The sequence below is a fragment of the Eurosta solidaginis genome, chromosome 2 (genome assembly GCF_040869045.1).
Source record: "Eurosta solidaginis isolate ZX-2024a chromosome 2, ASM4086904v1, whole genome shotgun sequence".
In the NCBI taxonomy this organism is placed as follows: domain Eukaryota; kingdom Metazoa; phylum Arthropoda; class Insecta; order Diptera; family Tephritidae; genus Eurosta; species Eurosta solidaginis.
The window spans coordinates 204112669-204137055 of record NC_090320.1 but is presented as its reverse complement, the minus strand read 5'-3'; the positions used below and the strand labels follow the sequence as shown (position 1 = coordinate 204137055).

The 24387-nt window shown below is 36.8% G+C and overlaps 1 protein-coding gene across 2 annotated transcripts in view; it reads left to right on the top strand.

Moving 5' to 3' along the window:
* The first annotated feature begins 3004 nt into the window (after window positions 1–3004).
* IntS14 (integrator complex subunit 14) overlaps window positions 3005–24387 on the top strand; it is a 52146-nt gene continuing 30763 nt past the window's right edge. For both annotated transcript variants that reach the window (XM_067766968.1, XM_067766967.1), the window contains exons 1-2: window positions 3005–3264; window positions 3350–3686. In XM_067766968.1, the coding sequence (XP_067623069.1) occupies window positions 3240–3264; window positions 3350–3686 (362 nt within the window). In that variant the 5' untranslated portion in view covers window positions 3005–3239. The remainder of the gene's footprint in view (window positions 3265–3349; window positions 3687–24387) is intronic.

The following is a 24387-nucleotide window of genomic DNA, read 5'->3' as shown; positions in this document are numbered from 1 at the left end:
GTTACCAGACTCTTTTATTACACAAATATAATGAACTTGGGTACAGAAATTCAGAAATCCTAGAATATATTTTACCGATATACTTTGTTGTTGAGTTTAAAAAGTTTTTCACAATAATTTGAAAAACTTTACGTTTTCTATGCTTTTCACACTTAGAAAAGTAACCTTGTATAATAAATTAAATTTTTAATGAAAGTCAATAACTCTGAACTGAACAATTTTCGCCATGAAAAAAATTAAAATGCTGTGGAACAGGAGCAATACTTTTGTGACTACATAAACCCTGTTTCAATATGTTACGCCCCTGCACAGAACCCTAATTGACCGTTTTCAACCGAAACAACACTGGCAACCCAGATTTTCCCGTTATGCTCACTTAAGCGGGTGCCTGTTAGAAAGAAGTCAACACACTTGTACTTGTACACTATGATATGTGTGGTCATCTTTGTGTGTGGCACTGCTACAACAATATACGTATGGACTATTTATGAAAAACATGCTTTGTAAAAAACTAATTTTTACATTTATTAAACTTGAAAAGTTCATATTTACAATTTGTGTCTGTAGTCTTTCAATTTCCTGGATCTTCCGAAATTTGTAACTTTTTTTGAAGTTAATTATACATATATATTAACTTATTTATTCATTACTCATTTAAATATGCCTGCATACACACCCCCATCTATACTTATTGACTTTTTCGCGGGTGCGAGCAGCAGTGATCAAATTTGCTTGAAAAAAAAAGAACAGATGAACAAAAAGAACAACTTGTTCGTTCATCAGGAAAAGAACTAAAGATTCGAATCTCTGAAATGAACGAAAAAGCACAACTCTAGGCAAGATACACAAGAGGCGTAGCTTCGTAGACGCCTTTAAAATATGGCATGAAGCTAATATCTCTCTACACCTCAAGATTGCTTATGCTGTGCCTAATACGCGTCTATTAAGCTACGCCTCGTGTCCATCTTCTCTTAGATTATATTTCAAAGACATTTTTTTTAGCTTTAAACTTTGTTCATAATATTCATGTACATGTCTACTACTATTGCAGTCGCTTGCATACTACTATTTCATTATTTAAAAAAAAATTTAGTTCGGAAAAATGCAACCTTATCACGTGCTTCTCAAACACGGTTGCTGCACAATGTCGTCATTTGGGACCAAAATTTATCGAAAAAAAGACCAGACCTCAAAAGAAAAGGACCAAATTTTAGTTTTATTTTATTGTAGGATATTTCAGGGGTGTCCTATATAAAATTTTAACAAAGGAGCCACTTGGCTTTAGTTCAAACTGCACAAACAAAAATAAAGTGTACCTTTAGGTATCACATTTTCAAGTTTTTAGGATAAGACTATGTCTTTCACCAATCTAACGTAGTGAACCTAGTTTTGCTTGATTGCAACGAAATAAAATGTATAGAGCAGTTAGGTTTTAGTAAGGAACGGTTAAAAAATTTGCGTTGTGGCATACTCAATAAATCGTAAATGAAACTAAGCAATTGTGTTAATGATATTTTTATAGATGGTTTCATTTTCACTCACACTTTAAACTTCATACCAGAGCCTAGATTCAGTAAGTGTGAGTTTTGAACTCAGACTAAAAATGACGCGACTTAAAAGTTTCAACTGTACAATAATTGAATACCGATCGAAATATCTAAACACTAAAACAAGTATTTTTCTGATAAGTGCGTTGTTTCATCAAAAATTAATGACAATGTGTTTGTCCGAAAATTCAACACTTTATTTTTAATGCCTCGCCTAAATTGACCCCAAGTGAAATGTCATTGTTCTGCCACATTTTATTGATAGAGCAATTTTCGTTGTAAAAATTCCATTGGAGTAAATTGAAAATTATATGTGGGTAATAGATTTGCGGCAATTTCTTTAGCAGTGTTTTGAATTTTTGTTTCAGTGAAAAAGAAATAAAAGTAACAAAACCGTGCCGAAAAAGACCCAAATTTGAGAAAAAGGGTCCAGGGGTCCATATCGGGTGGAAGGGAATGAACTGAAGTGGCAACCGTGTTCTCAAATGCAAGCTTCCACATCAAATACATATACATATATGTAAGCACTTCCACATTACCATTGTAAATTTTACCAAGTAGCGCAACTAACAGCTGATCGCTCAAAATTTGCACACACACACAAACACCACTAATGGCCATATTACGGAAATCTTAGGGAAATTGAAGTTAAATTTTTAAACAGACATAAAATCTTATAATTTTGAAATATATAGCATCTAGGACACCTTAATTGCAGTAATTGAAAGAAAATGTTTGCTTATACTCAAGTATTTAATTATTTTTTCTAAATTTATCTTTAATATTGATGCAATGATTGATCCAATGCAACTCTGGTCTTACTAGTGTTCTTCATTCCACTCCATTCGAGTGTCTGTTTTCACGGCCTGCGAGTGCCTTCCACTCTATTCGCAACATAACCTCGAATTAAGCTGCCAAACTATATAGTAAACAATGCACATTACGAAATACATTGTAGCGTTGTGAAGCTAAGTATTTTTGCATAAAAGCTTTTTGACCACCACAATACCACAGATTAAGTATAAAATTTCACAAAAATAATACATTTTTTCGAAAAATCACACAGAATATCCGCAGTCATTGTTTACGAATTTGGTAACAATGAGAATGGTAAATACGAACGTGTATGAAATGTAATGTCAAAACGTATATGCACATGGTTGTATTTATATGCACGAAAATGCTTTAAAATCGCATGAAATTGTTAAAATAAAGTTCAAAAATAAATGATAAAAACTTTAATATAAATAAAAAGATTCCTTTAATAACAACAAAACGCCTTATATATTCTATATATATAATCAATTGGTAAGGATTATCTCACTTTAAAATATAAGCTAAATAATCTAAAGTTTTTTTTGAAACTGAGTCGAGAACTGTGCGTGTGAATGTGCAAATTTCACCCATCAACTGTTAGTTGCGCTACTTGGCGAAATTTATTACGGTCACCATTAATCGGCCCTTAATGGTCACCCTGTATGGGCGGTTGAAAGTCAGCTGTTTTTGTTTAATTGAAAAAAAAAAAAATGTTCCTTAGGAAAAAAATTAACAGCAATTAAGATTTTATTTCCCACTGAAAAGTTTAAGTGGAGTAAGATTGGAGCTCGTAAACCCCATCAAAAGACGTAGAAAACGCAGTAGGTTGTACATATTGCTTGGAAACGGTGCTAGTGGCATTAAAAATATCGCATCATGCCCACTATTATTGCTTTGGATGGTTAGTAAATATAGCATATGCACATAAATATATTTCAACGCAAATAATATTATATGTATGAACTTCAATCATTTTCATTCTGTAGTATCGTTATCGATGCAACGACCCATTCCGGGACGCAGTGAAGAAAATGTACTCACCTATCACCAATTGGCGTTAAAAGGAATTTCTCAATTGCTAGAACATTTAGCGGCCACATCAAAATTAGAATATGTTTCACTAATAACATACTCCACAACATCAGAAGTAAAAGTTGATTTTACCCGCGATTATGATGTTATACGTCAAGCGGTTAAAAAAGTCGAGACAGGCGATAAACTTTGCTTAATAAGTATGCTTAAGAATGTGGCTAGTATATTGTCTACGAATTGGGGCACACAAAACTATTGCCAGGTTGTTGTGTTCACAGATTGTGGATTGGGGTAAGTGCGAGGAATAGATTGTTGTTGTTGATGATGTTGTTGTTGTTGTAGCAGCGATAAACACACTCCGAAGGTTTTGGGGAGTGTTATCGATGTTGATGGTCCTTTGCCGGATCTAGATCCGGTACGTTCTGAAACATGCCCGACCATCTCGAGATCGATTTAATATGACCCCATTGAACCTTCTATGCCATCCCGCTGGTCAGCAGACCTTCGGCTGCTAAAGAAACAGGATTCGCCACGGGCAGGTGAGGTCGACAATAGGGTTGGAGAACATATAAATTGCGCTGGCAACCCCTTAAAAGGGTTGCGCTACACAAACCATAAAATAATTTGGGTATATTAATCGACTTTTACAATATTTATAGGGGGCTTAGAATATACCCTTGGCAGGTATGCCTGTCATAAGGGGCGACTAAAATACCTAAAAGAGTAAAGGGGCCGGCCTAGAAGGATCAATGGAGCCATATAAAATCGTTCCCAAAATGGTCGGGCTAGTTACAGTTGTATATTCGCCATTATACTGAAAAGGGATTTTGATAAAAATATAGCACATCTACAAAACCGTTAAAGCAACTTTTTTGTATTTAATTCCCAAGATTTATGCTTTTCCACATTAATTATCCTACCATTTCCAAAAATCCTTTTTGTTTCCAATAGGCGCGGCCACTCACAGTGTTGCCATGTTTCCTTTTTTCTCCTTAACATGAATATTTCCGTTGTTGTTGTTGTAGCGATAAGGTTGCTCCCAAGGCTTTGGGGAGTGTTATCGATGTAATGATCCTTTGCCGGATACAGATCCGGTACCACAGCACCATTAAGGTGCTAGCCCGACCATCTCGGAAACGATTTATGTGGCCACATTAAACCTTCAGGCCATCTCCTCCCTACCCACCCCCAAGTTTCATGAGGAGCTAAGCGTAGTTAGGTTAAGCGTAGCTTAACTGACAAACTGAGTTGAACTTGTACTGAAAACCGGGCCTAAGAAGATGAGATTGGCTATAATCTATAATGTTAAATTTTTATGTTGTTGTTGTTGTGGCGATAAGAACACTCCCCGAAGGCCTTGGAGAGTGTTATCGATGTTGATGGTCCTTTGCCGCGATGCAGATCCGGTACGTTCGGGTAACAAGCACCATTAAGGTACTAGCCCGACCATCTCGGGAACGATTTGGTATGACCACATGAAACCTTCTAGGCCATCTCGGCCTCCCACCCCCTAGATACATAAGGAACTTGGGGTCGCCAGAGCCTCGGCTGTTAAAGAAACAGCATTCGCCGCGGGTATGTGGTTGACAATTGGGTTGGAGAAGCTATATATTGCGCTAGGAACCCGTTGAAGGGGTTGCGCTACACAACCCCTAGAATCAATTTTGTATTTTAGTCGTCTTACGACAGGCATACGTGCGGCGCACAGTGTAACTTTTTTCACTTTTAGGATGCTACAATTAATAACAGCCAAACGAATAGAGCAATTCATTTGAAATTTTGACTGCAGATACCTAAATCTGATTTGAGAATAAAGATGGGCGTAATCCGCCCACTTTTTATCCTTCCCCTCATATAAAGTGAAATTTCACATAATCATATTTTCTACTTTAAAAGCATTTTGCAGTGCCAATATAAATAAAAATTGTTTATATTTCTTAACTTACGCTTAGAGGCTTTTGATTAATATTTAAAAAATTTTATTTTCAAAGTCAAACACAACATAGGTACATATATTTGTAAAAACTGAACCGAAATACTACATACTTATAAATAAAAAGTGATATTTTAACTGGTCTAAAGTTAGTCGGCGTCAACATCGTCGACATGCTCATGCTTCAGATAATAAGCCAATAACTTCACTCGTTAATGCTCGCCGCTTGGACCTAGGGGTTTTCCGCAAACTGTTTATGAACGGGTCTGACGATATCAGCAATCTGTGCAGCAAATCCAAGTTACTACAAATTCTGGACTTTCTTGTGGTGCATCTTTGTTTCAGGACTCTTAAGCTTCTTCCGAAAGTTGACCAATAGAAAGAATAGCAGACACGATTATACTCTTTCCATGAAACAGAATTTTATGTATGCTCACTGGCATATTGTACCAAGCATATTCCGATAAATATAGTACCCTTGTCTCTGTCACATAGTGGTCAAAAGCTTCAGAATTTATTTGAAACCTTTTCAAAAAATTGATGTTTATGTCGGTTATGTCTGACGTTATTTCAGGATCTCCAAAGAATCTTCTCGCAGTGTTGTCATCATTTTTGTTGCCGGTTTTTTGCTTTGGCATATCAATCAAAAGACCAACTTCTTTCCTGAATCTATTTTGGATATGTTCTTTCTTCTTTTTAATCTTTTCCTTATTTTCTTCGTCCCGCACATACCAGGTCTTCATTTCCATTCGATAAGCGATGTCTAGCATACATTCCATGCATCGTATCCAAGAACGTAAAGGGGAAATTCCGAAAGCCAGCATGCTTTTGTCAACATTTCGCTCTGACAGTGCTCGCATATTGTTCATATCTTTTGGAGAAGCCCCACATATGTAGCACTTTAGCGATGATGTATATGCCGACAGAGCGTTAGGTAGACGTTTATGTGATGTATGATGAATTTCATATCAAATCCAATATGCGTTGAACCCGACCCCCTCAGAATTTGATGAAATTTTGCATGGGGTTACATCTTACCCACCCAAACACAACCTCATTTTTAGAAATTGCATTTTCGAAAAATTGTGGGCGTTGCAAGGTATCGAAATATCCGAAAATATTAGAAAAATGACGATAATAGGTACTTTAAAGTGTGATTACTACGGAATGGCTTTACCGATTTCAAAGATCTTCATACCATTAGAAAGGTATTGAAATAAGCTTTCAAAAAAATACACCGTAAAAATTTTGTGTACACTGAAAAAAAAAATTTTTTTTAATAAAATTTAAAACTGAAAAAACACTTCAAAGATCAAGCGATTTTGAAAAATAAAATTTTATTTTAGAAAGGTCTATTTAATATATATAACATATCTGAAAACTAAAATGGGTTTTTTTTTTTTTAATTTTTTTAACCTCCTGCGTACTTTTGTCCTACACATAGTACATTGAATTTAAAAAATGTAGAGCGTTTTTTAAAACTGGCATCACTGAAATATTATTATTATGACACGCATTGGCATCTTAGTTTATGGAAAAAAATTCAAACGTCAAATATTATTTACAGTTATTATAAATATGGAGTGCATAAAAGAACGTGATAATAAGCATCAGAGGTAAGTTAATTTGTATTTATCTAGTGGATTATTTCGAAAATCAGTGCAAATCAGTGATAATTTATTTAACAGAATTGTGAATTACTTGTTTAAACTATTATTTCATTGAAATATCAAATAGTGTACTTATAATACTGAAATGCATTTCGATGTCCTTTGCAAAGTACAACAGTATTTAATTTAAGTTAATGAATGTGAGTGCTCATGTACTCTATGAAGTACATCAAACTTTTTTCTATTCCTTTGCAGCTATAACTGAGGATGAGATAATTGCAGCGTTGGAAAACTCGGATTTTGATTTTTCTAGTGACGACGAAGATAATGACCCTGAATTTGTGCCTGGAGAATTGGGACAAGAAACCAGAAACCACACTCCACTGGCTTCTCCGAGAGAATTGCATGATTTACCGTCATCGTCTGTTTTAATACGTAAAAGAAAACGTACATTGCAAAGACCATATGGCCGAAGACGGTAATGAACTCCGGCGGATAAGTATCGAACAAAATGATGCTGGCATTCAGCGCACTTGGGTTGAAAACACACTGGAATCAGGAACTAATAGCCTAATGCAACCTGCTTACCTTGAGAAAAATACTGAAGAATGGGAATGGTACCAGTTCTATGACCAATATATAGATGACAACATTCTTGCTGATATGGTAAACTGCACTAATAGAACACATATTTTAGAAACTGGAAAATCTATAGGGCTTACTGTAAGTGAACTGAAGGTCTATATTGGTATTACCATGGTCATGTCCGCTTTACAATATCCTCAAATTTCAATGTATTGGTCCAACAAGTGGAAAGTTCCTATAATAGCAACGGCAATGTCACGCAACAGATTTTTTTTCATAACACCGGAGCAAAAATTGCAGAAAATCTGGAAAGTTCAGCCATCATTTGATCGCATTTTGGCTGGATGTCATGAACAGAATCGTCCACAAGAAATGAGTATTGATGAAATGATTGTACCTTTCACAGGGAAATGTCCCATTCGACCATACTGTCCCAACAAACCAAACCCTGTGGGGCTTAAAGTTTTCGTCTTAACATCACCAAGAGGCATTGTTTGCGACATGACTATTTATCAGGGGGATACTACATTTCCACATTTGGTAAGCAACGGATTTAATTTGGAATAAGCAGCTATTATTGATCTTACAAAAACACTGGTGCCAGGACATTCATTGTTTTTCGACCGTTTCTTTACCACTGCAAAGCTGTCTGACGAATTACTGAAGCTTATCTTCCATTGCACAGGCACTATTATGAAAAATAGAGTTCCGAAAGATTGTGTACTGACTGAAGAAAAGTTGTTCTAGAAGAAAGAACGAGGAAGTAGTGAGGTAAAGATAAGGCAAGATCAAAAACTCGCCATAACGATGTGGCTTGATAATAAACCAGTCTTGATGATGTCAACATGTTATTACGGCCAGTACCATGACGAATGTAAGAGATGGTCTAAGAAGGATAAGCAATATGTAACAGTAAAAAGGCCTGATGTTATCAAAAAGTATAACGAAAATATGGGAGGTGTGGATCTCGCTGACAGAATGCTTTCGGTTTGCCAATCGCGTAACCGTACAAGGAAGTGGACCATCCGTGTAATCTCTCATTTGTTTGATTTATGCGTGGTAAACGATTGGCTGCAGTACAGGCAAAATTAAGTGGAGAAGGGAGTACCAAAAAGTAACATTATACAGATGTGAGAATACAAAATGAATTTGGGCGCAAAACTCATCTCTGAAAATGAGGAAGAAGACGACACTGAAGCTGAAATGAGTTACGATGAACTTGAACCGCAGCATAAGAAGCGCAAAGTCTTAATAAAGCCAGTGCCTACTAAAGCAACTCGTACTAAAGGGGCTGCGCATCTGCCAGAATATGGCCCAAAACAAAGCCGCTGCAGAAAAACTCGATGTGAAAAAAAAAAACAACAGTATTTTGCAAAAAATGTGAAATTTATCTCTGCTTCACTCCGGATAGAAATTGCTTTTCAAAGTTTCATGAAAATTGTTAAGTGAAAAATGATATATTTTTATACTTTTCTCATTATTATATTACAACTATTGAATTAATGTAAAGTTTTTGTTATGTTTTAGTAAAGAAAACTCATTATTTTTTTGTTTATTTAAAAAACTACAATAAAAATAAAGTTAATCAATTAAAAAGTGGTGTATTGATTCAATTCCCATGTCTTTTATATAGGACATAGCGAAAACCCACTTTAACCGTTATATTAATTTTTTTTATTATTATTTCCATAATAAGTAATCTTCAAGAAGTGAAGAAGTAAAATTTTGTAAAGAAATTCCAAAAACTTTAGGTTTTGTACGCAGGAGGTTAAGTAAATGCATCTCTTGGTTACTTTCTGATATTTTGATATCACGCGTAAACTAATCAACCGATTTCAAAAATTTTTATACCGTTAGAAAGTTATTAAAATCACCTTTGAAAAGATATACAGACCAATTCTAAATATTCTCGCGGAATTTTGTTCTCGCGGATTTTTTTATTCCCGCGGAAAAATTCCTCCAATTCTGTTCTCCTAGGGAGAACAATAATTGGGGTATAGGAATTTCGAATTTTCGAAGTCAGCTGTTTTGTCAATTGAAATTTCGTTGCACATTTCTTATTTTGTTTAAAAAATTGAAAAGTTTAATTATTGTTGCAAATTTGTTGAAAATTAAGAAATAAAATATAAACATTGCACAGTATTTATTGCATTTCATGTGGTATTCACTGAAATGAGTAATGAATTGGTGCCACAGCAACATCAACAGCGGAACATAAGCAGAAGACGGCCGCATAACACAAATCTGCCGGAGTTGCCTGCTTTCATTCAGCAAAGCAATTTTCTGGCGGCCAAGTTGAGTTGAATTCGTCCTTCATCATATGCCAAAATCTATTTAAGCCTTATTAAAAAATCCTTGCGCAATTTCTGGATGGCTGCATCAAATTTGTATACCAAGAGCTCTACCGTTGCTTATGATATACTTTTCAACTTAAAATAAAGAATATTGTGGTTGTAGTTGTTGTTGTATTAGAAGTGAGAATATTGTGGTAGAATATAAATACATCTTTTAGCACAAATTTGTACAAATAAGTGTTCTTTCTTAAAATAACCAATTTCCTTTAACTATTTTGATGCATTCCCTTTAATTTAACAAGTGAAAAAACTCCTATGAAATGGGAGAGAAATCTCCCTCTCCCTCACATTCATAATACCTACTTTTCTCCCATAACCGGTTTCCGCTTTTTCGAACATTGTTCAGAATAGGAGGAAAGGGAGAAGTGAAAAAACTCACAAGGAATTTTTATTTAGAATACGAGGAATGGGAGAAGGGAGAAAACTCGCACGGAATTTTCGTTTAGAATTGGGCTGATACTGTAAAGATTCTATATTACACTGAAAACATTTTTTTTTTTCTACATTTTTTTTCAAACTGGGAAACACTTCAAAGACCAAGCGATTTAAAAAAAAAATTTTTTAGAAAGGTCGATTTAATATAAAAACTAGAATGGTGTAAAACCATCTCTTGTTAACTTTTTTTTTATTTTGCTATTATTGTGTGACAAAAATGGTACCTAGCTATACTATGGAAGTTATACAGATACAAATACTATGACTAAGTATTCTAATAGATTCGAACAAAAATCGTATTATCAAATTTTTCAGACACGCACAATAAATTGACATACACTTGATAAAGTTATTTTTTTATTTTTATTTATTTAGATTTAATATACAACTTTGCGCAGCTCATACTGCTGACTTTCAGAATATTTGCTTACTTACTAGTTTGTTCAGGTAAACTACGCCTGTCCATGCTAGAGCGTTTGACGTCCGAAAACTTTGTTTTATTTTTTTGTATATCTTTGCTAATTTTTATCAATTCGTAAGATAAATCATGCCCAAAAATGTCTTTATTTTCCTTAGATGTCATGGTGTTTGGTAATAGATAATATTTTTTGCTTATTCAAATTATTTGAGCAGTTTTCGATTTGATATTTCATGTTCTCCAAAATTTGTTCGTAGTAAGCTTTGATCTTCTGATAAAGTTGACAGTGAACCACCTCCAAGTGAATCCGAAATACTTTGCGCAATTTGCTGTGTTTTTTTTTGCAGTATGAATCCCTTTCTAAATATTTTCGCTTCATTGGCGATGGATGGCTTCCAAGATGAGGAATAACATGCTTATTTATATTGTCGACGTTCGTTGCGAGTGATTTAGTATAGCTGCTGCATGTTGGAACTTCCTTATATTCTTGATACAATTCACCGCTAATCAAGATTTCTTGTGCATCTTCACTTTCCGTTTCAGTAGAACGCTGATTATCAGCAATCTTGATAGCATCCTTAAGTTTAAAGCGACAACTTTCGCAAATACGGCAACGATGAATGTCGGAGACTGCTGGAAAATGCTCAGATATCAGATATCCGGCGGATAAGTATCGAACAAAATGATGCTGGCATTCAGCGCACTTGGGTTGAAAACACACTGGAATCAGGAACTAATAGCCTAATGCAACCTGCTTACCTTGAGAAAAATACTGAAGAATGGGAATGGTACCAGTTCTATGACCAATATATAGATGACAACATTCTTGCTGATATGGTAAACTGCACTAATAGAACACATATTTTAGAAACTGGAAAATCTATAGGGCTTACTGTAAGTGAACTGAAGGTCTATATTGGTATTACCATGGTCATGTCCGCTTTACAATATCCTCAAATTTCAATGTATTGGTCCAACAAGTGGAAAGTTCCTATAATAGCAACGGCAATGTCACGCAACAGATTTTTTTTCATAACACCGGAGCAAAAATTGCAGAAAATCTGGAAAGTTCAGCCATCATTTGATCGCATTTTGGCTGGATGTCATGAACAGAATCGTCCACAAGAAATGAGTATTGATGAAATGATTGTACCTTTCACAGGGAAATGTCCCATTCGACCATACTGTCCCAACAAACCAAACCCTGTGGGGCTTAAAGTTTTCGTCTTAGCATCACCAAGAGGCATTGTTTGCGACATGACTATTTATCAGGGGGATACTACATTTCCACATTTGGTAAGCAACGGATTTAATTTGGAATAAGCAGCTATTATTGATCTTACAAAAACACTGGTGCCAGGACATTCATTGTTTTTCGACCGTTTTTTTACCACTGCAAAGCTGTCTGACGAATTACTGAAGCTTGGATTCCATTGCACAGGCACTATTATGAAAAATAGAGTTCCGAAAGATTGTGTACTGACTGAAGAAAAGTTGTTCTAGAAGAAAGAAAGAGGAAGTAGTGAGGTAAAGATAAGGCAAGATCAAAAACTCGCCATAACGATGTGGCTTGATAATAAACCAGTCTTGATGATGTCAACATGTTATTACGGCCAGTACCATGACGAATGTAAGAGATGGTCTAAGAAGGATAAGCAATATGTAACAGTAAAAAGGCCTGATGTTATCAAAAAGTATAACGAAAATATGGGAGGTGTGGATCTCGCTGACAGAATGCTTTCGGTTTGCCAATCGCGTAACCGTACAAGGAAGTGGACCATCCGTGTAATCTCTCATTTGTTTGATTTATGCGTGGTAAACGCTTGACTGCAGTACAGGCAAAATTAAGTGGAGAAGGGAGTACCAAAAAGTAACATTATACAGATGTGAGAATACAAAATGAATTTGGGCGCAAAACTCATCTCTGAAAATGAGGAAGAAGACGACACTGAAGCTGAAATGAGTTACGATGAACTTGAACCGCAGCATAAGAAGCGCAAAGTCTTAATAAAGCCAGTGCCTACTAAAGCAACTCGTACTAAAGGGGCTGCGCATCTGCCAGAATATGGCCCAAAACAAAGCCGCTGCAGAAAAACTGGATGTGAAAAAAAACAACAGTATTTTGCAAAAAATGTGAAATTTATCTCTGCTTCACTCCGGATCGAAATTGCTTTTCAAAGTTTCATGAAAATTGTTAAGTGAAAAATGATATATTTTTATACTTTTCTCATTATTATATTACAACTATTGAATTAATGTAAAGTTTTTGTTATGTTTTAGTAAAGAAAACTCATTATTTTTTTGTTTATTTAAAAAACTACAATAAAAACAAGTAAGGAAGGCTAAGTTCGGGTCTAACCGAACATTACATACTCAGTTGAGAGCTATGGAGACAAAAAAAGGAAAATCACCATGTAGGAAAATGAACCTAGGGTAACCCTGGAATGTGGTTGTATGACATGTGTATCAAATGGAAGGTATTAAAGAGTATTTTAAGAGAGAGTAGGCCATAGTTCTATGGATGGACGCCATTTAGGGATATCGCCATAAAGGTGGACCAGGGCTGACTCTAGAATGTGTTTGTACGATATGGGTGTCAAATGAAAGGTGATAATGAGTATTTTGAAAAGGAGTGATCCTTAGTTCCCTAGGTGGACGCCGTTTCGAGATATCGCCATAAAGGTGGACCAGGGGTGTCTCTAGTTGTACGATATGGGAATCAAATGAAAGGTGTTACTGAGCGTTTTAAGAGGGAGTGGGCATTAGGTCTATAGGTGGACGCCTTTTCGAAATGTCGCCATTAGGGTAGGCCAGGGGTGACTCTAGAATGTGTTTGTACGATATGGGTATCAAACGAAAGGTGTTACTGAGCATTTTAAGAGGGAGTGGGCATTAGGTCCATAGGTGGACGCCTTTTCGAGATATCGCCATTAGGGTGGGCCAGGGGTGACTCTGGAATGTGTTTGTAGGATATGGGTATCAAATGAAAGGTGGTAATGAGTATTTTAAAAGGGAGCAATCCGTAGTTCTATAGGTGGACGCCTTTTCGAGATATCGCCATAAAGGTGGACCAGGGGTGACTCTAGAATATGTTTGTACGATATGGGTATCAAATGAAAGCTGTTAATGAGTATTTTGAAAAGGAGTGATCCTTAGTTCCCTAGGTGGACGCCGTTTCGAGATATCGCCATAAAGGTGGACCAGGGGTGTCTCTAGTTGTACGATATGGGAATCAAATGAAAGGTGTTACTGAGTGTTTTAAGAGGGAGTGGGCATTAGGTCTATAGGTGGACGCCTCTTCGAAATGTCGCCATTAGGGTAGGCCAGGGGTGACTCTAGAATGTGTTTGTACGATATGGGTATCAAACGAAAGGTGTTACTGAGCATTTTAAGAGGGAGTGGGCATTAGGTCCATAGGTGGACGCCTTTTCGAGATATCGCCATTAGGGTGGGCCAGGGGTGACTCTGGAATGTGTTTGTAGGATATGGGTATCAAATGAAAGGTGGTAATGAGTATTTTAAAAGGGAGCAATCCTTAGTTCTATAGGTGGACGCCTTTTCGAGATATCGCCATAAAGGTGGACCAAGGGTGACTCTAGAATGTTTGTACGATATGGGTATCAAACGAAAGGTGTTACTGAGCATTTTAAGAGGGAGTGGGCACTAGGTCTATAGGTGGACGCCTTTTCGAGATATCGCCATTAGGGGGGGCCAGGGGTGACTCTAGAATGTTTGTACGATATGGGTATCAAACGAAAGGTGTTACTGAGCATTTTAAGAGAAAGTGGGCATTAGGTCTATAGGTGGGCGCCTTTTCGAGATATCGCCATTAGGGTGGGCCAGGGTGACTCTAGAATGTGTTTGTACGATATGGGTATCGAATGAAAAGTGGTAATGAGTATTTTAAAAGGGAGTAATCCTCAGTTCTATAGGTGGACGCCTTTTCGAGATATCGCCATAAAGGTTGACCAAGGGTGACTCTAGAATGTTTGTACGATATGAGTATCAAACGAAAGGTGTTACTGAGCATTTTAAGAGGGAGTGGGCATTAGGTTTATAGGTGGACGCCTTTTCGAGATATCGCTATTAGGGTGGGCCAGGGGTGACTCTAGAATGTTTGTACGATATGGGTATCAAACGAAAGGTGTTACTGAGCATTTTAAGAGGGAGTGGGCATTAGGTCTATAGGTGGACGCCTTTTCGAGATATCGCCATTAGGGTGGGCCAGGGGTGACTCTAGAATGTTTGTACGATATGGGTATCAAAGGAAAGGTGTTACTGAGCATTTTAAGAGGGAGTGGGCATTAGGTCTATAGGTGGACGCCTTTTCGAGATATCGCCATTAGGGTGGGCCAGGGGTGACTCTAGAATGTTTTTACGATATGGGTATCAAACGAAAGGTGTTACTGAGCATTTTAAGAGGGAGTGGGCATTAGGTCTATAGGTGCACGCCTTTTCGAGATATCGCCATTAGGGTGGGCCAGGGTTGACTCTAGAATGTGTTTGTACGATATGGATATCAAATTAAAGGTATTAATGAGGGTTTTAAAAGCGAGTGGCCCTTAGATGTATATGTGAAGGCGTTCTCGCGATATCGACCAAATGTGGATCAGGTGATCCAGAAAATCATCTGTCGGGTACTGCTAATTTATTTATATATTCAATAACACTAACAGTATTCCTGCCAAGATTCCAAGGGCTGTTGATTTCGCCTTGTAGAACTTTTTCATTTTCTTCTACTTAATATGGTAGGTGTCACACCCATTTTACAAAGTTTTTTCCAAAGTTATATTTTGCGTCAATAAACCAATCCAGTTACCATGTTTCATCCCTTTTTTCGTATTTGGTATAGAATTATGGCATTTTTTTAATTTTTCGTAATTTTCGATATCGATAAAGTGGGCGTGGTTATGGTCGGATTTCGGCCATTTTTTATACCAAGATAAAGTGAGTTCAGATAAGTACGTGGGCTAAGTTTAGTAAAGATATATCGGTTTTTGCTCAAGTTATTGTGTTAAGGGCCGAGCGGAAGGACAGTCGGTGGACTGTGTATAAAAACTGGGCGTGGCTTCCACCGATTGCGCCCATTTTCACAGAGAACAGTTAACGTCATAGAATCTATGCTCCTACCAAATTTCAAAAGGATTGGTAAATTTTTGTTCGACTTATGGCATTAAAAGTATTCTAGACACACTAAATGAAAATTGGCGGAGCCACGCCCATTTTGAAATTTTCTTTTATTTTTGTATTTTGTTGCATCATATCATTACTGGAGTTGAATTTTGACTTAATTTACTTATATACAGTAAAGATATAAAATTTTTTGTTAAAATTTGAATTAAAAAAATTTTTTTTTTAAAAAGTGGGCGTGTTCTTAATCCAATTTTGCTAATTTTTATTTAGCACATATATAGTAATAGTAGTAACGTTCCTGCCAAATTTCATCATGATATCTTCAACGACTGCCAAATTACAGCTTGCAAAACTTTTAAATTACCTTCTTGTAAAAGTGGGCGGTGCCACGCCCATTGTCCAAAATCTTACTAATTTTCTATTCTGCGTCATAACGTCAACCCATCTACCAAGTTTCATTGCTTTAACCGCCTTTGGCAATGAATTATCGCATTTTTTCGGTTTTTCGAAATTTTCGATATCGAAAAAGTGGGCGTGGTTATAGTCCGATATCGTTCATTTTAAATAGCGATCTGAGATGAGTGCTCAGGAACCCACATACCAAATTTCATCAAGATACCTCAAAATTTACTCAAGTTATCGTGTTAACGGACGGACGGACGGACGGACATGGCTCAATCAAATTTTTTTTCGATCCTGATTATTTTGATATATGGAAGTCTATATCTATCTCAATTCCTTTATATATGTACAACCAACCGTTATCCAATCAAACTTAATATACTCTGTGAGCTCTGCTCAACTGAGTATAATAAAGTTAATGAATTAAAAAGTGGTGTATTGATTCAATTCCCATGTCTTTTATATAGGACATAGCGAAAACCCACTTTAACCGTTATATTAATTTTTTTTATTATTATTTCCATAATAAGTAATCTTCAAGAAGTGAAGAAGTAAAATTTTGTAAAGAAATTCCAAAAACTTTAGGTTTTGTACGCAGGAGGTTAAGTAAATGCATCTCTTGGTTACTTTCTGATATTTTGATATCACGCGTAAACTAATCAACCGATTTCAAAAATTTTTATACCGTTAGAAAGGTATTAAAATCACCTTTGAAAAGATATACAGACCAATTCTAAATATTCTCGCGGAATTTTGTTCTCGCGGATTTTTTTATTCCCGCGGAAAAATTCCTCCAATTCTGTTCTCCTAGGGAGAACAATAATTGGGGAATAGGAATTTCGAATTTTCGAAGTCAGCTGTTTTGTCAATTGAAAGTTCGTTGCACATTTCTTATTTTGTTTAAAAAATTGAAAAGTTTAATTATTGTTGCAAATTTGTTGAAAATTAAGAAATAAAATATAAACATTGCACAGTATTTATTACATTTCATGGGGTATTCACTGAAATGAGTAATGAATTGGTGCCACAGCAACATCAACAGCGGAACATAAGCAGAAGACGGCCGCATAACACAAATCTGCCGGAGTTGCCTGCTTTCATTCAGCAAAGCAATTTTCTGGCGGCCAAGTTGAGTTGAATTCGTCCTTCATCATATGCCAAAATCTATTTAAGCCTTATTAAAAAATCCTTGCGCAATTTCTGGATGGATGCATCAAATTTGTATACCAAGAGCTCTACCGTTGCTTATGATATACTTTTCAACTTAAAATAAAGAATATTGTGGTTGTAGTTGTTGTTGTATTAGAAGTGAGAATATTGTGGTAGAATATAAATACATCTTTTAGCACAAATTTGTACAAATAAGTGTTCTTTCTTAAAAGAACCAATTTCCTTAACTATTTTGATGTATTCCCTTTAATTTAACAAGTGAAAAAACTCCTATGAAATGGGAGAGAAATCTCCCTCTCCCTCACATTCATAATACCTACTTTTCTCCCATAACCGGTTTCCGCTTTTTCGAACATTGTTCAGAATAGGAGGAAAGGGAGAAGTGAAAAAACTCACAAGGAATTTTTATTTAGAATACGAGGAATGGGAGAAGGGAGAAAACTCGCACGGAATTTTCGTTTAGAATTGGGCTGATACTGTAAAGATTCTATATTACACTGAAAACATTTTTTTTTTTTCTACATTTTTTTTCAAACTGGGAAACACTTCAAAGACCAAGCGATTTAAAAAAAAATTTTTTTAGAAAGGTCGATTTAATATAAAAACTAGAATGGTGTAAAACCATCTCTTGTTAACTTTTTTTTTATTTTGCTATTATTGTGTGACAAAAATGGTACCTAGCTATACTTTGGAAGTTATACAGATACAAATACTATGACTAAGTATTCTAATAGATTCGAACAAAAATCGTATTATCAAATTTTTCAGACACGCACAATAAATTGACATACACTTGATAAAGTTAATTTTTTATTTTTATTTATTTAGATTTAATATACAACTTTGCGCAGCTCATACTGCTGACTTTCAGAATATTTGCTTACTTACTAGTTTGTTCAGGTAAACTACGCCTGTCCATGCTAGAGCGTTTGACGTCCGAAAACTTTGTTTTATTTTTTTGTATATCTTTGCTAATTTTTATCAATTCGTAAGATAAATCATGCCCAAAAATGTCTTTATTTTCCTTAGATGTCATGGTGTTTGGTAATAGATAATATTTTTTGCTTATTCAAATTATTTGAGCAGTTTTCGATTTGATATTTCATGTTCTCCAAAATTTGTTCGTAGTAAACTTTGATCTTCTGATAAAGTTGACAGTGAACCACCTCCAAGTGAATCCGAAATACTTTGCGCAATTTGCTGTTTTTTTTTGCAGTATGAATCCCTTTCTAAATATTTTCGCTTCATTGGCGATGGATGGCTTCCAAGATGAGGAATAACATGCTTATTTATATTGTCGACGTTCGTTGCGAGTGATTTAGTATAGCTGCTGCATGTTGGAACTTCCTTATATTCTTGATACAATTCACCGCTAATCAAGATTTCTTGTGCATCTTCACTTTCCGTTTCAGTAGAACGCTGATTATCAGCAATCTTGATAGCATCCTTAAGTTTAAAGCGACAACTTTCGCAAATACGGCAACGATGAATGTCGGAGACTGCTGGAAAATGCTCAGATATCAGCGCTGCTTCGTTTAAGCTAATGTTTCGAAGTTGAGAGGAACATTTTCTTGATAGCTGCACACATCTGTATTTATTAGTTGATTCCATATCAATGCCTAGTTTCGTTCTGGTCTGTGTCTATCCGTTGTGTTGTTTTTTATAGTCCATGGGTACTGTGGCAGGTCAATATGTCAATCTATGTGTCCGTGGTAGGTAACGTTAATATGCGTGTGTGTGTGCGCGGTATTGATACGTCCGTATTGTTACCTTTTCCAAGGGTTGTTTTTTTAGGTATCTAGACATACCGCTTGTTAGCTAAGCGGTAGGTTGAGGTAGGTAGAAATCGGTGATTATTGCCGTTTGGTAAATTTTTCGTTTTTGCTCTTTCATTGTTACGTGTTTGGTTGATGTACCTTCTGGCTTGTGCTGTTTTTTGTAAACTAGTTTTAAGGGTTCAAATATTTCGTCAGAGATAGTGTTGGTTTGTTCGTTTATTATCCTGCCGTCAAATGTTTTTAACTTGTATATCTCCATGTTCTCAAGTACATTGAGCCGCCGACCTTTTCCTTGTACGTGAAGTATTCGAGCCGTTGTTTTGATGTTAGCTGGGGTGCACCCCACTGGAATAAAAATTTTTTACAGTGTATTTTTTCAAAAGGTGATTTTAAATACCAAAATATCAGAAAGTAACCAAGAGATGCATTTACTTAAATAATATAATTCCGGTTTATTTGTAATAATAATGCCAAGGTTGGGTTTTTTATTTTTCCGTTCGCATTCAGTGCTCTATTCTCAATCAATCTTCTTTTTTTTTTTCGTGTCTACCTCATTGCCATATTTTCACATTTTCTTTAAACATCTTTCTTATAATAAGCTACCGATGTTTTCCTACAGAGGGCTGCGTCAGCTAAGCAAGAATCAAAGCGAGCACCTGATTGGCTGATCGCCAGATTCTTGCCTAAAAGACAGCGTTGCCATACTTATATTTTTCACATTACACCTTCTGCTCGTGCAACCGATCTGACTGTTAGATGGCATTGGCTGCAATCCATCCAGTGACTATTAGGGCTGGCACACAATTATAACTAACGACGAGTGTCAGTACCTTCATTTCTGATGGATTACAGCTTCGGCCAATCTGACACTATAATCGACCACGATTATTAAATCACTTATTTCTATTTGTAACTATAAGCTAAATTGTTCTTACTTAAAATAAACACAATATACTTGAAATACATGGAGTGTCGCCTAAACGGGAGTTGAGTGGCATTCAGATGCATCGGCAGACCACATTCTAATGCGCGATGCTTCTATAATACCATCATAGGGTAACTGGGTTAACTGGCAATTTTCTATGTCTCTTATTACGTATCGGTCATGTGGTAATACCTTATGAATTACGTATGGGCCTCTATATTTTGGTATAAACTTTTTATTAGAACCGGCCGATGTATCTACATTACGTATGACAACAAAGTCACCGACACTGAATGTCTCAGGAGGCTTGGAGCGATTGGAAAAGTATTTTGAGTTATATTCTTGTGACTTTTCTATAGCAGCTAAGGCAGACGCACGGGTAGCCTCAAGGTCACGAGGCGCACTGTAATGGTTTTTATCCTCTAGGTGTTCTGTCAATTCATCGATTATCGCTCCTCTCTGTTCCACACCGAACAGCAACATACTTGGTGCGTAACCAGTGGTGGAGTGTATGGTATTATTAAGACCGTATTCTACTTGACCTAACTTGGCTGACCAGTTGGCATGGTTAATCGGCTCGGAGATTTTACTCAACATGGCCTTGATTATTCTATTCACCATTTCTACCTGCCCGTTTGCTTGTGGGGAAGCCGTGGCTACTTTCACGTGACATATGTTGTTTTTTAACAAATACGCGTCGAATTCGAGAGAAGTGAAACAAGAGCCGCGGTCAGATATCAGCCTCTTGGGTCTGCTGTAATAACTGAAGTATTTGTCTAGGGAAGCTATGACTTCTTTCGTACTCGTTGAATTTACTGGATACAAACGAACGAACTTCGTGAATGCATCAACAACCACTAAAATATATTTGCGCTTCGAGTTAATGGAGGGCAGAGGGCCAAAGTGATCGACATGTATGGTGTCGAATGGTATCGGTATTTTAGCAATGCTATGCATTTAATGCAATTTCGAACAAAGTTTTCTACTTTATCTTTCATCTTGGGTAGCCAATAGTGTTTCTTTAGTTGATCGCACGTCTTATCGACGCCTAAGTGACCAATTTTCTCATGAACCAGTCTAATAGTGTTATTCTCCATCTTATTCGGGACGTACAACTGTAGCCTCCCCTCCCCCTCTTTCCTAAAGACGAGACCGTCTACTAATTCAAAGTTCGGCACGGGACCTGTCTCTAGCTTTTCTCGAAATTGTTTTATGTTATTGTCGCGGTATTGTGTCGCTTGGATGTGAAAATCTGCTTCGTCGGCATCCGCGGCGAAGACCATTTCGCAGAGTGTTGTCATTCCCGCAGGCTTCTTGTCGATAGTAGCGACGATTGATTCGGATTCATCGGCAGTTCCGGCTTCAGGGCAGCGGCTAAGCGCATCAACGTGTCCCATGTTAACTCCACCTCTGTGTTGAATTGTATAGTTGTAATTTTCAAGCTCTAGAGCCCATCTGGCTATCCGCGGGTTAAGTTGTTTTTTACTTAAAAGTCATCGTAAGGGAGTTGCAATCTGTGACTATCTTGAACGGAATTCCTTCCAAATAAACTCTAAACCGGCGTAGAGCGTATATGATGGACAGGGTTTCCAGTTCGAAGCTGTGGTATCTTGCTTCCGCGGGTGAGGTGGCTTTTGAAAAGTACATAATCGGGTGCAAACGACAGTCCGTTTGTTTTAGGAGTATGACCGAACCGAAACCTGCTGAACTTGCATCGCAGTGCAACTCAGTTTGTTTCTTCGGATCGTATATTGCAAGCACAGGGGCGGACGATAGTTTTATTTTAAGTTCCTTAAAGGCTCGTAAACAGTCTTCTGACAGTTCGAATTTAACACCATCTCGTGTCAGTTTTTGTAATGGTCCAGCTATTTTAGCAAAGTTCGGAATACACCTTCTGAAGTATGAGAAGAGGCCTAAGCAGGTCTTAAGTTCTTTACAATTTTTCGGGAGCCTATATTTTTTGATTGCTTCTATGTGCGCATCGCTGGGGCGAATGCCATCCGAACTGACTGAATAGCCTAAATATTCGAGAGTATTAAACCCGAACATACATTTATTTAGCCTAAGTTCTAAATTCGTTTCCTTCATTTTTCTAAGTATTTTGCCGAGGATCTTAACGTGGGTTTGGAATTCTACCGTGGCTACAATTAAATCATCCATATATATCATTATCGATTCATCGTCAACCAAATCTTTGAAAATGTTGTGGACATATCGCTGGAATACAGCGGGGGCGTTTTTTAACCCAAACGGCATATGCATATATTCAAATTGACCGTAAGGCGTTACAAAAGATGTATATTTAATGGAATCTGGGGCCATTTTAACATGGAAGAACCCGTTTTTTAGGTCTAGTGTTGAGAAAAATTTTTTTCCGCCTAGATAGTCGAGGCAGTCTTCGATCAAGGGGAGCGGGAAATTGTCCCGAACTGTTAATTTATTCAGCGGTCGGTAATCAACACATTTACGAATTTCGCCATTCTTTTTTTTTACTAATACAACCGCAGAGGCATATGGTGAATCGCTAGGCCTAATGATACTCTTTTCCAATAACTCATCCGTTATCTTTTTAAGTTCAGCTTTTTCATAATGAGAAAGTCGCCTTGGCAACGCATGGAATGGTTTATCCTCAACTAACCTTATTTTCATCTCGTAATCATACGGTTTAGATTCGATATTTCTTGGCCTCAAATAGTTATCTTCTAAGGTCTTTCTCAATACATCAGTACTATTTTCTTCTAATTCTTGATTTATATTAATTTCAGATATGCAGGCGGCCTGTTTATTAAAAATATTCTCACTAAAATTTTGATCAAGTGGGCATAACCCATCGCTGCAAGCCTCATGAGACACTACGTTTATTTCTTTGAGCTCAACATCTTCTACCCGTATACTGCTATTTGGTACAGAGATTTGTAATTCTGAATGCCTCTTTTCACCCTTAAGACTAGGTATATTATTCAAGTTAAGCGCACAGAAATAAGAAGTGTTATCTGGCATATCATTATTTTCTTGTTTTGTATGCTTAATTGTCGCGTCACCTAATAAGCATAAGCAAATATGAAATCTTTTTAAAAAATCTCTGCCTAAAATTAGAGGAATCTCCATAGTGTCATCAGGCACCACATTTAAAACAAATTCATCTATTTTATTTTTAAATTTTATTTCGCATTTAATTTTTCCAAAAATCATTAATTTTTTATTTCCCAATCCTCGATATTTTGACTGCTTGGCGACTCCGCTCACATCAAATGGCACGGCGGACTTGCGAACAAAGCTAGTTGGACTGCCAGTATCAAAGAGAGATAAACAATCCATAAATCTTTTGCACTTAACTTGTTTTGTTACATAGGCGACACTTACCATATTCATAGATCCTAACATTCGGTAGCAACGTTCTTCATCCCCATCTTCAGTGTCGGTCCCGACTGCAGCAACTGTTTTCTTCAAGTTTAGTACCTTTTTTGAGTTAGTACAACTGCGGTGGTCATGGCCCATCTTCCAGCAACGGAAACAACTTCCCACCGGCCTTTTTTCGTATGGACATTTGCTCTGAAAGTGTCCCATATGGGTGCAATTGAAGCAGCGTATTTCTGCTGCATCAGTTTCATCGTTCTTTGGCGTATTTGATTTTGATGGTTTCGGTTTTTGAACGTTGTCGTATATAGATGGGCGAGATGAGCGACGACGCTCGTATAGGTCAAGCGATTGTTTGAATTCTTTCATCGTCCTTGCGTTTATTAGGATATATATTTCCGGGGACCTGTCTTGGAGGCCATCAACTATAAAGTTGATCAGTTCAAATTCGTCGACATAGTCACAACGAGCAGCGATGTTTTCCATTTCCAACACATATCGGCGAATGCTGCTTTTTTTATCCCATTTATGAGTGGCCAACGCTTTGTATACTTCGTGACGGCTCACCACCCGACCAAATTCTCTAACCAAAAGCGATTTTAAATCTTCGTAATTTAGAACGTCTCTATACAGTAAAAGTTTAGCGTCACCGCAAAGAGAATTGCACAAGCAAGTGTACTTAAAAATGTCGTCTGCATTCACCATCTGCATGACTCTATCAAAATTGCGAAGAAAGTCGTGCACGCTATATGCTTTATTTTCACCGTCAAATTTTGTGATGGTATGTTCGATGTCCCGAAAAGTTAAACGATTAGGGATTTGTAGCCTACCGTTACCAATGGGGGTGTCGTTTCTTGCGTTTTGGAATTCACGTTTTAAGTCCGCAACGGAT